We start from the raw sequence: 16,949 nt of genomic DNA, 5'->3' as shown, positions 1-16,949 counted from the left end.
GAGTCCGGTTTATTTTACCATTACTCTTGGTGTTGAGGCTAAATGTCAGAAAAAATTGAAAGATGGAAAGCTGAATGCAAAAGAATAAATGTTTGCAATAATTAATAACATCAAGAATAAAAAGGTTCTTGGTCTCTATAACTTGATAGGTTTTAAAGTTTTGCAACAACTGAGGAGCCATAGGTTAGAAGCTACTGTAAGTATAATGCAAAAAAACACATAAATAGCTCACATGAAGAATATCACATATGGGTTTGTCTTACCATCCAGCTAGCACCAAAGGCAATAGAGTTTTGAGCCAGCATTTTCTCAGGTGTTTGGAAATCATCTGTTGGATCCTGGTTATAGTTTCCGCACATGCCGCACATTTTCCCAACATAACGTCTGGTCAGTTCCATCAGCAGATAATGATTCCAGTCATATAACAGCTGCATATCGTTCCCCAGCTGCACCACTACCGTGTTACCACTCTGGAAAAGCACCAAGGTCCCATTCAACAGTAAAATGGGGAGTTGTCTCAGCGCGTTATCCACCTGGGAAAAATAGATAAAATGTTTGGAAAAGTGGATACATTTCTGATAGGTCTTACCTCGTTTCTCTATCAGTATCTGCAGCATTAGGCAGATTCGGTAATGGGAATCAATGGGTTTGGGATCATGATAGATGCATGGGCAAGGGACATAGCTATAGGGGGTGTAGGGTGAGCAGACCCTGGTGCCTAAAGGGGTCCAAAGCTTTTCCTCCAAATAGGAAGATTGCATAATTACATATGTCACATGGCAGCTGGGTGTCCTAATCCAGATGTTGCATTGGAGCTGAGGACCTTCAGGTTACAGCTTTGGGTATGGAACTAGATATGCCTTAAAGGGGTCATCTAATTTAAGCTTTTCAGAAGCTCCCTAGTCTCCCATATTCCTCCTTAATGCCTAATTGACAGCTTGGACCAGGTGCATTGTTGCACCGCTTACCTGAACTGTGCACCCCGCAGACACAGCATTGGACAGTCCAGCTTCAAAGCAGCGCTTACAGTTCTAAAGCAAAGAGCTTGTTGGCACTGTGCTCCTTGCCTAGAAGACCTGCCACTTTTGATAGACTTCCACTATATTTCAAATTAGGTAGGGGAAAGTTTCAGGCAACTTATAAAAGAGACGTCCTGGAATGAAGGACGCATTTCAATTTTGTTCTTGGGCTCTCTACATTCTTGAGGCAGGGAATTAAATTTATACAAGGAACCATTTTTGGAGTAATAAAAGGGGTTAAATAATATTCATTACTCACCCTTACGCGACCAAATTCTCCTTTCCTGATTGTAATCGTGTGGGGACCTGAAAGCATGACGACCTGACCCACGTAGGAAACTCGCGCATTGCCTCGATTATCGTTCTTTATTCGAACAGTAAACTTTGGAAGGTCTTCGACATCTCCGCACACCGTGGCAAAGGTGTATGTGCATGTGCCCATGAAATCAAAGTATTTTTTGTCCCAAGTACGGAAATGTGGATCTCCTGAAGCCCAGCACAAGTCCACCTGTGGTTTGACGCATTTTGGTTTTCCGCTCTCCATGGCGCAAACTTGGCGAGGATGACACAGAGTATTTCGGCAGGATGGTCCCGATTCTAAGTGAACAAAAGACATAAAATGTTGCAAATCTCTTGACTTTCACACTAGAGGTATGACCTTGAAATGTAAAAGTTCTAAAATGTATAAATAACTTTACCTTTTACACATGTTCCTGGAGAGCCATAACTAAAGGTTGACCCAATGCCAACACTTTGTAGACCAAACGCTTTGCTTGGATGTTCGACTCTGTGAGATGTGAGACTGTTTCCATAGTTGTGTTCAAGCCAACTGAAGTCTGTTCCGGGGATTTCTGTCCATTTCAGGTTCTGGATGGATCTTCCATCAAATCTAATTTCTGCAATTGAGGATCTCTCTGCTATGATGATTGCATAGTTATCAATGCCACGTTGGCCGTACAAGTAGTAAGAGCTGCAATAACTGTCAAGGTCTATGATATTCATCATAAATGGGTCATACTCAAACCTCTTGCCTCTTCCACCAGTGTTGAAGAAAGTGACTTGTACAGGATTACTTGCTTCAATTCTCAATGGCGTCTTTGACAGTTCTATTTCCAATACCTGGCCGGCCACCATGTTTTCTTTTTTTTCGGCTGCATCAAGAAAGTAGTTGACTTCAGTTTTGCCGGCTGCAACAACATAAACCAAGTCTGTGTTCTGCTGAAAAGAGAGTGGGATGACAAAAAAGTGTTTTCCCCAGCTCGAGTCTGGTTGAAGCTGCTCGTAGACGTGATTGCACATGGTATTCTTTTGGGCACATGTGTGTCCAGATAATACAGCCACAGGTTTTGTAGAAATCAGCTGGGAACCTGTCAAATCATCAGAACTCAACACTTGGGCTCCATGAAAGGCTTCAAGATTAATGGTAAAAACGCTGTTAGCTGCATGCCTTTGACCGTTGACTTGGACCGAACCTTTGGTGTGAATTTCAATTGAGGTGTCTTCCTTTCCTGCCATGACTGCAAAAACCTTCGAAGTTCCCGAAGCCCCAGTTTTTGGTGTTACTAAGTAATATTCTGTTCCCAATGCGGACAATGGGAACACAACTGAAGTCTCTGCGCTTTGGTATCTGGAGTTCATTGAAAGGACGCTGATGGGTGCGTCAGAGGTCACATAGACCAGGTTATTGAAATTCACGTTTCCTCTAATCTCCACAGACTCAGGCAGAGTTATGGAGACTGTTGTTTTACTTCCAACACTAATGGTTCTCTTGTAAGTTCCTCCTAGGACTTCAATCGTAACGTTGGTCTTGTCCTTGGTGCCACTTATCCGGAGATCCTTGTTTTGATTACTTACGTTCGGGGGCCCATTTTGCAAATAAGTTGTGATAAACTCATCTCCGATTAGAAACGCCCTTCCGAAATCTGAAAAGCAAAAATGTAAACAATAAATCTTTATTCGATCATGTAAAATGCGATGTTTCACAACACATTAGTTTGGACTTCAAGTGGATGTCAACGCATTTAGGACCCATCCACACTCCACTCCAATTGAGCTTTAAAGTGTCTCTAACTTGATGATGCCCTGGCAGTATTGTGGGCAGACTGGCACTGTTACTGTGACATGAGCCTGCAGCTTCACTACATTCACTTGGTTCTCTACGTGTCGACCAGTCATTGGACAGATGATGCATCTCTGCTTGTGGCCAGAAAACCTATAAGGGATTAATTATTCAACAATTTTCTAGCCTAAAAACATTTTTGGCAATTTTTCACCAGTCCTGGATATCTCCCTCAACTTTTTGAAAAGTGGTTGGAGCTTAGCCGTGAAGTAGAGTGAGCATAGCCACGAAGTAGAGTGAGTATAGCCAGGAAGGGGAGTGAGCGTAGCCAGGAAGGGGAGTGAGCATAGCCGGGCACGGTCAACAAATTTAGCCTAACTGAGACAACAAAAGTGGAGTAAATTAAGACAGAAGTGGACTAAGTTCCTGGCAATAGTCCATTTCAGGCAGAAGGCAGTGAAAGATGCACTAAATTCATTAAGAGGCACCTCTTAAAAGGATTATTGCCATCTTCCTAGAAGGATATTGTTGGATAGGACTTTTTGCAGTTTACTGTTTATTAAAATATTGACACTTTTCTTTTGGGTACAGCTTTTTTCTTGGGAGACCGACCATCACTGCTGTGCAACAGTGGCCAAAAATGCAAACTGCTTCCAAGCTATTTTCTATTGAGATTGTAAGCATTGCAGGATCGCTGGGGCATGATTTTAACCCCTAATCCCGGACAGCTTCAGGCATTGTTTACAAACTAGACAGCAGAGGTGGTCGGTCACCTAGGTAACAAGATATAAACAAAAAAAATTGTTAATATCTCAAAAACGACTGCAAATATTATTTAACAGTAAATTACAAAAATGTTTAACTTTACAAGCACTATCCAACAACTCTGATCTACGAAGATGGGACTAAACCCTTTAATGAATTGGGTGCATCTTATGCTACCAAACCCTTCATCAAGATTGGGGTGCAAAATTACAGTTTTTATTAATCATGGCAATAAAGCTATGTGTCCAAAGAAATAATTAAGGGAGGCAAGGACAGTCTGTAGGTGGAAGGAAAACAATGAAAACGTGTATATTAATACATATAAATATATTTTCTTCTTCTTCTGACTTGTGCTATTAAATGTTCAGCAAAAAAGCGGAATTATAAATTTTTACAAACAATGGCCAGTAATTCCTTCTCTCACCACATGGTGTGCTCTTAGGAAGACTCCAGCCATTACATATGGAAATGCAATCCTAAGAGTGCCATCTAGTGGCAGGCACAGTCATTGCATTACAATAGATTAGAATATTCTAATATATACCATATATCTAGGAAGAAATCATAGAATGTTAGTAAAATAATTTATTCCAATCATTTTGTTTGGTAAGTTATTTTAATGATAATATAATCATTGATATTTTAGATCTTACCACAAAAAAATGCACCCCACAAGCAAAAGTGAACAATCCAGAGGGCCCCCATATCTAAAAAGAAAAGGAGAGAAAGAAACATTAATATATATTAAAAGACAAACCAGGAAAGATAAGTAATAAACCTGCCTTGTACCCCAAGTGTCAGTGTCATTATCCTGTATCCCGAGAGTCATTTTCTGTTCACCGAGTGTCAGTGTCATTATCCTGTACCCCAAGTGTCAGTTTCATTATCCTGTACCCCGAGAGTCATATTCTGTACACCGAGTGTCAGTGTCATTATCCTGTACCCGACTGTCAGTAACATTATCTTGTACCCCAAGTGTCAGTGTCATTATCCTGTTCCCTGAGTCTCATTATCCTGTACCCCGAGTGTCAGTGTCATTATTAGAGATGAGCGTTGTTCTACTCGAACTGTTCGCCAATCTCAAATTCGAGCTGTTTTGGGCGGTGTTCGAGCCGTTCGGCGAACACGAACGATTTGAGAAAAATTCGGCTGTTCGAGGTTATGTTCGATAACTGTTCGTGCACCAAAATCATAACTGGATTTTTTCTCAGTAATGATGAAAATTAATGTTAATACGCAGTTTGAGTGTACAGCGGGGTGGGGGGAGGGGCAGGGGATGGATCTCTGCAGGAACAATGAAGATCTCCATTTTTTTTTCTCTTTCCCGCATTTACAGTGGGGAGGTGCAATCTGTCAGCCTATCAGCAGCGCACACATGGAGCGAAGTGCTTTTTTTCACACAAGCAAGGGCATGTGTCATTGGCAGTGTATGTCACATGTCCTTGCCCTATAAGACCAAGCCATTTTCCCCGTCGCCACCATTTTCTCACTGCTGCAGCTGCGTGTTAGACGGCACCGCTGTTGCTGTGTGCGCTATACCTTGTTAATTTCAAGCCAATTTTCGCATAAATCTACAGATAGCTTGGGAGTAGGGAATAGTTGTGATTGCAGTCCTTTTAAGGACTAGGTTACAGCATTTCCTACGACTTTTATCAGGCAGGTCTGTGCTCTTAAATAGATAGATTGTGGGAGTAAAGACTAATTGTAATTGCAGTCCTTTTCAGGACTAGGTTACATCAGTTCCTATCAGTTTTTGCCAGGCAGGTCTGTGCCAGTGCTGTGCAAGTTTTTTTCACAGCATTTGGCTGAATCTAGCAAAGCTAATCCTTTTTGGCCTATTGCAGTGTGTGTTAGTCAGTGGAGTAGTCTATCTGTGTTGCAAGATATACCACCTGTGTATAGAATACCAATTTTTTTACTGCACCTAGTGAAGTAAAATCTTTTGGGCATAGCATCATTCTATTAGTCCATCTATACTGACCTCCATCAGGTTGCAAATTGAATATAATTTTTTTCTGCATCTAGCTCTGAAAAAATATTTGGCCTTCTAGCAGTGTGTGGGACTTGGTCTATTAGTCCATCTATACTGACCTCCATCAGGTTGCAAACTGAATATAATTTTTTTCTGCATCTAGCTCTGAAAAAATATTTGGCCTTCTAGCAGTGTGTGGGACTTTCTCTATTAGTCCATCTATACTGACCTCCATCAGGTTGCAAATTAAAAATAATTTTTATCTGCATCTAGATCTGAAAAAATATTTCAGCTTCTAGCTGTGTGTGGGACTTTCTCTATTAGTCCATCTATACTGACCTCCATCAGGTTGCAAATTAAAAATAATTTTTATCTGCATCTACCTCTGAAAAAATATTTCGGCTTCTAGCTGTGTGTGGGACTTGGTCTATTAGTCCATCTATACAGACCTCCATCAGGTTGCAAACTGAATATAATTTTTTTCTGCATCTAGCTCTGAAAAAATATTTGGCCTTCTAGCAGTGTGTGGGACTTTCTCTATTAGTCCATCTATACTGACCTCCATCAGGTTGCAAACTGAATATATTTTTTTTCTGCATCTACCTCTGAAAAAATATTGGGCTTCTAGCTGTGTGTGGGACTTGTTCTATTAATCCATCTATACAGACCTCCATCAGGTTGCAAACTGAATATATTTTTTTTCTGCATCTACCTCTGAAAAAATATTGGGCTTCTAGATGTGTGTGGGACTTGTTCTATTAATCCATCTATACTGACCTCCATCAGGTTGCAAACTGAATATAATTTTTTTCTGCATCTAGCTCTGAAAAAATATTTGGGATTCTAGCTGTGTGTGGGACTTTCTCTATTAATCCATCTATACAGACCTCCATCAGGTTGCAAACTGAATATAATTTTTTTCTGCATCTAGCTCTGAAAAAATAGTTGGCCTTCTAGCTGTGTGTGGGACTTTCTCTATTAGTCCATCTATACTGACCTCCATCAGGTTGCAAATTAAAAATAATTTTTATCTGCATCTAGCTCTGAAAAAATATTTGGCCTTCTAGCAGTGTGTGGGACTTTCTCTATTAGTCCATCTATACTGACCTCCATCAGGTTGCAAATTAAAAATAATTTTTATCTGCATCTAGCTCTGAAAAAATATTTGGGCTTCTAGCTGTGTGTGGGACTTGTTCTATTAGTCCATCTATACTGACCTCCATCAGGTTGCAAACTGAATATAATTTTTTTCTGCATCTAGCTCTGAAAAAATCTTTGGCCTTCTAGTAGTGTGTGGGACTTTCTCTATTAGTCCATCTATACTGACCTCCATCAGGTTGCAAATTAAAAATTTTTTTTATCTGCATCTAGCTCTGAAAAAATATTTGGCCTTCTAGCAGTGTGTGGGACTTTCTCTATTAGTCCATCTATACTGACCTCCATCAGGTTGCAAATTAAAAATAATTTTTATCTGCATCTACCTCTGAAAAAATATTTGGCCTTCTAGCAGTGTGTGGGACTTGTTCTATTAGTCCATCTATACTGACCTCCATCAGGTTGCAAACTGAATATAATTTTTTTCTGCATCTAGCTCTGAAAAAATATTTGGCCTTCTAGCAGTGTGTGGGACTTTCTCTATTAGTCCATCTATACTGACCTCCATCAGGTTGCAAACTGAATATATTTTTTTTTCTGCATCTACCTCTGAAAAAATATTTGGGCTTCTAGCTGTGTGTGGGACTTGTTCTATTAGTCCATCTATACTGACCTCCATCAGGTTGCAAATCGAATATAATTTTTTTCTCCATCTAACCCAGTCAATAGTTTTGGCCTAATACCACAGTTTGGCCACTCAGCTCTGCTCGGTTCCCATCCATTGTTTTTTTGTGCAAACAACTCCAGAATTGTGAATTAGTTAACCACCAAAATGAGTGGAAAAAGGCCTGCTGCTGGTGGAAAGGGGAATAGGCGTGTTGGGAAGGGGAAAAAAGGTTGTGTCCGTGGGGTAGGTGTTAAAGCAACAGTAACATCTGCAGAAGAAAGACCATCTTCCAGCCAAACTAAAATGTCTACTTCTTTTAGCGGACAATGTGATAAGATCCCTTTCTTACGGCCACGCCAATCGCTACAAATTCCAGATGAGGCACAAAAACAGCAGGTGCTTCAACGGATATCAAGTGCTCCTTTAAGTGGGCTCTCCTCCACATCAACTTCAACATCACAAATACTCCAGTCCTCAAAGGTGTCACCCCAATCGCACTTGCTTCCTCACAGCTCCCAAATCTCCAGCTGCCCGTCTGAGTATGAGGTAGAACAGATGGTTGAGTCTGCAGAGCTGTTTACTCATACTATAGCCTGGGAATCAGAGGTCGACTCCAGCGCTTCTGTGAATCCAGACGAGGAAATGATCTGCACTGATGCCCAGAATCTTTATGAGTCGGATCCAGGACCAGACGCAGAAGGTTCTGACCATAATGTAGACCCTCATTCCCAAACTGTAACTCCTGTTGGTGGAGACAATGAGGAAGACGATGATGAGACTCAAATACCTGATTGGAGCGACAACTTTAGTTTTTTGTCAGGGCAGGAACAGGTTGGCTCTGAGGACGACGGGTGTGATAACGCACAGGGTGATGATGATGAGGTTGGAGATCCCACTTACTGTCAACCCACAGTTAGCCAAGAGATGAGGTCAGCAGAGGAGGTGGAGGAAGATGCTAGTGACGACGAGGTCAGGTTGCGCCTTCCTGGACAGAGACGTAGTACTGGAAGCACATCAACAACTGCATCCTCAAACACAACTCTGCCTCTCACCACAAGTCGTGGTGGCTCTTCAGGTCGCATGGGTGCTAAGCCTTGCATAGCCTGGGCATTTTTTCAGATCGATAAAGATGACCCAACTCGTGTTATCTGTAACATTTGTAAGCAAAAGCTAAGTAGAGGCCAAAAAATACATAGTTTGAGTACTTCATGCATGAACCGGCACATGGACACGAAGCATAAGTTGCAGTGGGAAGCTCAGTGTGCTACAATGCGGCCTAGCCGGCCGGGCCAACCACCGTCTGCCATATCTTGTGCATCCGCAGCCTCTTCATCCTCTGTGACTGGGGGGACAGCAGTCACACCTGTTTTGGGGCGCAGACCTGCCACCTCTTTACCCGCAACAGCCAGCGTGATTGGCAGGTCATCATTTTCTTTGGAGGTGGTAACACCAGCTGGTGCTGAGCGCTGTCCGACATCGATAGCACCACCTTTGGATCAAGGCAACCTAACATGTCTGCCTGCATCTTCCTCACAGACTGGCAGTTTGCCGGGGACACCCTTATCAACCCCGTCTAAGCACAATAGCCAGCCCTCGGTCCCTCAGATGTGGACAAGTAAAAGACCATTTCATCCTAGCCATGAGAAAGCTAAGAGGTTGAATTTCACCATCTGCAAGCTCTTGGCTACAGAAATGCTGCCTTTCCGCCTGGTGGACACAGAGGATTTTCGAGACCTTATGTCCGTCGCAGTGCCCCAGTACCAGATGCCCAGTCGGCACTACTTCTCAAAGAAAGGTGTGCTCCACCAGCATGTCGCACACAACATCACCGCTTCTTTGAGAAACTCTGTGTGTGACAGGGTGCATTTCACCACAGACACTTGGACGAGTAGGCATGGACAGGGGCGTTACATGTCGCTGACTGGGCACTGGGTAACTATGGTGACAGCAGGACAAGGGGCTGCTGTCCAAGTTTTGCCGTCCCCACGAGTTGTGCGTCAATCCTCTTTATGTCAAAGTTCCTCCACTGCTTCTGCCTCCTCAACCTCCTCTCGGTCTTCCACCTGCACCCAAAGCCTGTCTGGTCATGCCACAAGCTTTCTAACTGCGCAGAAGGGATCCTGCACACCTCCTTACTATGCTGGCAGTAGGGCTCAACGTCATCAGGCGGTTTTTACTTTGAAATGTCTGGGAAATGTGAGTCACACAGCTGAGGAGTTGTGGTCAGCTCTGGAGAACCAATTTCATGAATGGTTGTCTCCACTGGACCTGAAACCAGGGAAGGCCGTGTGCGACAATGCTGCAAACCTGGGTGCGGCCTTCGCCGGGGCAATGTCACACACGTGCCTTGTATGGCTCACGTGTTGAACCTGGTTGTCCAGCAATTTTTAGCCCACTATCCCAGACTAGATGGCCTTCTGCAGAGGGCACGGTCGCTGTGTGCTCACTTCCGCCGTTCGCATCCCGCAGCTCAGCGACTTACATCTCTACAGAAGTCCTTGGGCCTGCCACTTCACCAGCTAAAATGCGATGTGCCTACCCGGTGGAATTCAACTCTGCACATGTTGCAGCGACTGTGGCAGCACCGACAAGCCCTGGTGCAATACGTTCTGACGTATAGCCTGGGCCAACGAGATCCAGAGGTGGGGCAAATCACGCTGGAGGAGTGGTCTCAGATCAGGGACCTATGCACCCTTCTGCACAGTTTTGAAATGGGGACGAAGATGTTTAGTGCTGACGATGCCATTATCAGCATGACTATTCCGGTGATTTACATGCTGGAGCACATGTTAAACAGAATTCGAAGTCAGGTGGTGGCACAAGAGGAGGTGGAGGAAGTAGAGGAGGAGGAGTTGTATGCGGAAGGGCTAACATCTGCAAGGTCCAGACGGTCGGCAGCACCAAGGCGGCAGGCATGTGAAGGTGGGGGAGATGGTTTTACCAGGGCGCATGGTAGCAGCCAAACTAGTGAGGAAGGTGCAGGAGCCCAGGAAGAAGTGGAGGACGAACTGATGGAAGACTCATCAGATGAGGGAGACCTTGATCACATTTCTGTTGTGCGAGGTTGGGGGGAGAGGACAGAGGAAGGAAGCATGATTGTTACCTCGCCACCAACACAACAGGGACTTGGTGCTCCTAGATGCGCAACAAACATGAGTGCCTTCTTGCTGCACTACCTGCAACATGACCCTCGAATTGTGAGAATTAGAAATAATCCTGACTACTGTGTTGCCACACTGTTAGATCCCCGGTACAAAAGTAAATTTGCCGAAATTATTCCTGCCATAGAAAGGGATGCACGCATGCAGGAGTATCAGCAGAGACTGTTGCAGAATCTTACATGTGCTTTTCCACAAAACACCAGTGGTGCACGTAGTGAATCTCACAGTTCCAACTTGCCAACCGTGGGACCGTCAAGTGTTCAGCACTCAAACCGTAACAGAACCACAGTATCTGCTGGTAACATCAATTTTGCGAAATCATTTCACCACTTTTTTAGCCCATCCTTTGCAAGGCCGCAGGAGACAAGAAGTCTGACACATAGTCAACGCCTAGAGACGATGGTACAGGAGTATCTCCAAGTAAACATTGAAGCCATGACTGTGTCACTGGACCCTTGCTCTTTTTGGGCTTCCAATCTGGATAAATGGCCGGAGCTAGCCACTTACGCCTTGGAGATCTTGTCATGCCCCGCAGCCAGCGTTCTGTCTGAACGTGTGTTCAGCGCTGCTGGTGGTGTGCTGACAGATAAGCGCACGCGGCTCTCCACTGATAATGTAGACAGACTCACGTTCATAAAGATGAACAAATCATGGATCCGAAACGACTTTTCTACCCCTGTGTCATCCTGGGGAGAGTAAAAGCTTGATGATTGGTTAAAATCACCCTACCAACCGTTTTAAGCTTTCAAATTACTAATCATGTTTATCTGTATCTTGGCTGGAAAATTATTTGGGCTTTGTAGCAGTGTGCAGCACTGATTCTATTAGGCCATCTATAATAAGCTCCACCAGATTTAAAATTACTAATCATGTTTATCTGTATCTTGGCTGGAAAATAATTTGGGCTTTGTAGCAGTGTGCAGCACTGATCCTATTAGGCCATCTATACTAAGCTCCACCAGATTTAAAATGAATAATAATTTTTAGCTGCATCTAGCCCGGAAAATAATTTTGGGGCTCCGAGATGCACAAGACACATAAGTGCCTTCTTGCTGCACTACCTGCAACATGACCCTCATATTGTCAGAATTCGAAGTAATCATGACTACTGGGTTGCCACACTCTTAGATCCCCCAAACTTTTCGATCAACCTTTTCATTTTAATAAAGACCAAAAAAATGGTCATTTTTGAAATTATAAGCATTAGCAGGTTATTAGAAACTGAAATCAAACAGTTTTCAACTCAAAACTTTATTCTAGGTGATGTTACATTTTCACATAGGACCCCTTGTTCGAAAGGAGCTTCTGAACTCTCTCGTCCATTGAATTTGTCAGGTTTTGGATGGTTTCTGCTTCAATTGTTTTGCATGAGGACAGAATACCCTCCCAGAGGTGTTGCTTAGATGTGAACCGCCTCCCGCCATCATAGACACTCCTTTTGATGATGCTCCAGAGGTTCTGAATGGGGTAGAGGTCAGGGGAGCATGGGGGTCACACCATAAGTTTGTCCCCTTTTATGCCCATATCAGCCAGAGATGCAGATGTTTTATGTGCAGCATGAGATGGTGCATTATCATGCAAAAAAATGATTTTGCTGTGAAATACACGGTTCTTCTTCTTGAACCATGGCAGGAAGTGCTGTTTGAGAAAATCCACATACATTATGGAGTTCATCTTTAGCGCCTTCAGGGATCCTAAAGGGGCCGACAATCTCTCTCCCCATGATTCCAGCCCAAAACATTACTCCACCTCCTCCTTGTTGGTGCTGTAGCCGTGTTTGCGTGTGGTGTCCATCAACCAGCCATCCTCCACTCCATCCATCTGGACCATCGAGCGTTGCACGGCACTCATCCGTGAACAAAACAGTTTTGAAATCAGTCTTCATGTAATGTTTAGCCCACTGGAGCCGTTTCTGCTTGTGTGAAGTGGATAGAGGAGGTCGACAGGATGGCGTATGCACAGCTGCAAACCTCTGAAGGACCCTGCATCTTGTTGTTCGGGGGACGTTGGAGGCACCAGCAGCTTCAAAAACTTGTCTGCTGCTATGACAAGGCTTTTTTGCCGCTGCTCTTTTAACCTGACGTAATTGCCTGTAGGAAAGAATCCTCAATTTGCCCTTATCAGCACGCACACGTGTGTACTGTGAATCAGCTACATACTTCTTGATTGCCAAGACACTTCATCCTGATCATCGCACAATGTTGATTGTAGTCATGCCTTGACCTAAACACTCCACAATTTGTTGCTTCTCAGCAGCCGACACATCCTTTTTCTTTCCCATTTTGGCAGAAAATGTAGGCTGCTTAATAATGTGAGACAGCCTTCTTAAGTAGTCTTGCCTTTCATTGGACACACCTGCCAAACTAATTAGCACAGGTGTCTGCAATTGCTTACAGTGATATAAAGAGCCCTGACACACATCACCATCAATGAGTTTAACTGACAAACAAACAAATTCTTCCCTTATCACTCCTAAACACTTTTTGCATAATAATTTCGAACACAGTGTACATGTGCTTTTCCACAAAACACCAGTGGTTCACGTAGTGAATCTTACAGTTCTAACTTGCCAACCGTGGTCTGCATGGAGTTGTTCAATAAAGGGCCCAAAATTAAGATAACATAGATGGGAGAGGTCTCTATGAATAGGAATTCCTAAGTATTTGATACCCTGTGAGGGCCAGGCAAAGGGAAAGTTGGACTGGATGGAATCCTATATGGATTTGGGGAGGGAGACATCGAGGGCCTCAGTCTTCGCTGCATTGATTTTAAAATTTGACCATGTAACAAAGTGATCTATTTCAGCCATAACAGCATGGATGGATATATGTGATTGAGTGATATATACTAGGACATCATCAGCAAATAGAGAGCACTTGTACTCGGTGCCTCCCACCTCAATCCACCTAATATTGGGGTTATGGCGAATTGATGAGAGCAGGTGCTCCGTCACTAGGATGTATAAGAGAGGGGACAGAGGACATCCCTGCCTTGTCCCATTGGTGATTGTGAAAGGTGATGAAAATGTTCTGATGCACCCCCTGGGCCTTGGGACACCCGGAGCCGGACCCTTTTTGGTGGATGCTGGTGGTTGTAGTCTTCGTGGCGGCGACCCGGTTCCGTGGCTCAGGGTGGTCAAACCAGTGGCGGAACTATTTATGTGGTTTTGATGTTTAAATGTCCGACTACGCCACCCGTGGATTGCGGTCAGAGTGAACCGCCGCTGCAGGGCAGACCGCTGAGGCTGGTGTTGTGGGTGCAGCAGAGCGTAGCATAACTCCCCACGGGAAGAGTATAGCCTCAGGGCAGTGTATGCGGAGGATGGGGGTGATGGTGCAGGGCAGCAGCAGTAACGACACGGAGTCAGTGATGCAGTCCAGGGCCTTTACTCACAGTTCTTATTATCCAGACCATGTCTGCAGGTAACGGCTGCCCACGTCGTACTGTGCTCACCAGGTGAGGGGCTCAGACAACTCCCAGATAACTTTGGAGCGCTTCACAGGACCCCCTTTGTGTGTCCTTTGTCTGGCCTTTCTTACCAACCCTTCTGTCCGGCTGCCTCGGGCCTCCTCTTGGTAAACTTGGCGCCAGTTTCCCTGACCCTATGTGGTGCCTTCCTAGCGGGTGTAGCGAGGGGCTGCGCCACATAAAATGTCAGAGCCTCCGGTTTCTAGCTGAGGGTCGTTTCCTGCCTCCACTAGTTTCGGGGACCGGTCTCCCCCTTTGGCCTGACCCCTCCACGCAGGTGGATTCGGGCGTGCGGTGGCGACTCGCCCGTCCGCACCCCTGGGATCCCTTCATTCCTCGTTCCTGGAGCCTTCTCCGCTCCTCTTCCTTCCTTCTCCCTCTTCCAGGCCTGGGCCTCTGTTACTAGGCCCGCCTCCGGAGCAGAGCTCATGCAGAGCCCCTGCTCCCTGCCACTTCTGCTCAGACTTCTCTGCACTGAACTAAGATGGTGCCCACCTTTTATACTCCCTTCTCAATGCACCCAGGAACTGCTTCCTCCCTGCTCCTGCACTACAGGGTTCCCCTTCCTCAGTGTTCCCTCCCCCCACTCCAGCCAGGGACAGGGACTGTCGTGCTCATCTCAGAGGCATATTGGTCGCCCTGCCCCACGGCAATGTGGTGTAATGCATGCAGGTGTCGGGTCCTGATACACACTCCATCCTTACCTGAGAGTGAGATATCACACCTCTGGGTGAGGTGCAATACCTCTGTAGCAACCGAGCCCTCAGGGTGCTACAGTTCCATTTATCTTCAGCCTAGGTGACGTTTTGTGATACAGGGCCGTGATTTTGGCTATAAAAGGGTCCCCTAGACCCCTACCCCAAGCTTTTTAAGAGAATCATATATGGCGTGCCAGGAGACTCTATGGAATGCTTTCTCTGCATCCAACGAGAGTATCTAATTACAAATTTTTAACTGCATCTAGCCCAGGAAATACTTTGTGCCTAGTAGCAGTGTCTGCTAGTCAGCGGATTATCCCGGCTGTTAAGCAAGCTATACCACCTGTAGTTTGGACACATAATTTTTTCAAAGGAAATGCTTCGAGACCACGGGATACTCAGTGAAGAGCATCAGGAGGCACCCCAAGGCATAGGGGCTGGGACTGGCAGTAGGATGCCTTGCGGTGGACAGCCGAGCTCGATCCTTATAAAAGCTTTTTAACTGCAGCAGCTTTAGTGGACGCTACTGGAGCTGGAATTACGCGGCTGCTGGCATGAGACTTGCCCTCCAATAGATCCTTGTAAATGGATTTAAAGTGTATTCATTCAAATTAGAGAGACAATTTAAATTAAAAAGCTTAGAGCTGCCTCCACCACAGGGGGGCTCGCTCGACCCACCAGCGGACAGGCACCAGTATTGGGAGAGGGGGGCTGGCTGTCAGGGTTCACCGCGGCTCTGGCACAAACCCGGCGACACGGAGGTTGCACGGGCAGGAGCGGACTGAACGTGTCGGCTTCTCACTTTTTGCATTTTAGAAGGGCATGACATGCCTATATTTGTGTCTCCCCCTCCTTTTACTCCTCCACCTCTTTTCTTTTCGCATGACTATATGTACTTGTCACTTTTCCATGTGTTAGTTGTGTCTTCTGAGCAGTTTGTCAGCTTTTGAACACCTTTGAAGGTGTTTTCTATGTGTTTCTATGTGTTTTTGTTTGCCTGCCATTGGTTTTAACGGTGTTCGAAGGTGTTCGACGAACAGTTCGACGAACAGTTCGGCGAACACACGGGTGTTCGACGAACCGAACCGAACTCGAACACTACGGGGGTGGCTCAACACTAGTCATTATCCTTGTCAGGGAAATATTGAAAGTCTGTCATATATATTGACCATTTCTCCCTTATTCCCCTTTTGCCCAGAACAAAGCCCCAATTACACAGCCATGAGTAAGAGCTTACACAAACAAATGGCAGCAAAGAGGTGCCACCAAGCTACTTAGAATGCGAGCATCTTGTCCCTGAAAGACACACGGGGTAATTAGTGACAGGATTGTAATAATTTATATGTAACTGTTGGAGCTTGCTTCCCGAGCTTCAAAGAAGAAATCTATAGACACGCCGACTCAGATATGAAATGTGAAATATTGTGAGTTCCATACGTCCGGAAATAATGGGACCTATATTTTTAGTGGCAGAATAAACCCAGGAATGTATTCATAGTTTTCAATGGCTGCAAGCAAAATCAGGGAGCTGTGGTGCAAAAACACCAGAATAGAAGACTGCAGCTATTCGATGTGTGGTCTCTAAATGAAGGTAAAATCATAACGGAAAAAATAGCGTCGTTTGCACGTTTCTGTGATCTATGAGCAATGAGTTATTGCAGAAGTTAGCATTTTTAATAAAAATTTACAGACTGGAGACCGGCCCACATGATGTCACCACAAGGGGCATGTGGGCATATCTCCCTTTAGGTATAAAAGAACCCATGGAGAATACAGGAGCACTCATTGCCAGGGGGTATAAGGATTATAAGCAATGGGGCGTGTTCGATAATGCTCAAATCAAACTGGAGAGCCCCTCCTCCACCTATATTGAATCGTCGCAGCGATGTTTATAGAGTAAGTTGTCTTCTTTTATCCTGTTTATTTTATGTAACTGCTTATGTATTTTAATGTCTCCTTTGTAACATCTTTGTATATATTTTTCCTAAACACTGCCTCCCTTTTGGATTAAATATAAAATTTAATAGTTCTGTTTCTTTTGTCCT

General features: G+C 44.7%; 1 protein-coding gene across 1 annotated transcript in view; it reads right to left on the bottom strand.

Annotated features, from left to right (window-relative positions):
* The window catches only part of LOC141171936 (IgGFc-binding protein-like), an 89,557-nt gene that overhangs the window by 46,132 nt on the left and 26,476 nt on the right, over positions 1-16,949 (bottom strand). Inside the window, exons 2-5 of the mRNA XM_073655647.1 lie at positions 4,497-4,550; positions 1,718-2,941; positions 1,279-1,616; positions 264-533 (exon numbers count right to left, since the gene is read on the bottom strand). Of these exons, the coding sequence (XP_073511748.1) occupies positions 264-533; positions 1,279-1,616; positions 1,718-2,941; positions 4,497-4,548 (1,884 nt within the window). The 5' untranslated portion in view covers positions 4,549-4,550. The remainder of the gene's footprint in view (positions 1-263; positions 534-1,278; positions 1,617-1,717; positions 2,942-4,496; positions 4,551-16,949) is intronic.

Source organism: Phyllobates terribilis, unplaced genomic scaffold, assembly GCF_046119375.1.
Source record: "Phyllobates terribilis strain yellow unplaced genomic scaffold, ASM4611937v1 Scaffold_12__6_contigs__length_324123572, whole genome shotgun sequence".
NCBI lineage: Eukaryota > Metazoa > Chordata > Amphibia > Anura > Dendrobatidae > Phyllobates > Phyllobates terribilis.
Note: the sequence above shows the minus strand (reverse complement) of the source record. Positions and strands in the feature narration are given on the sequence as shown.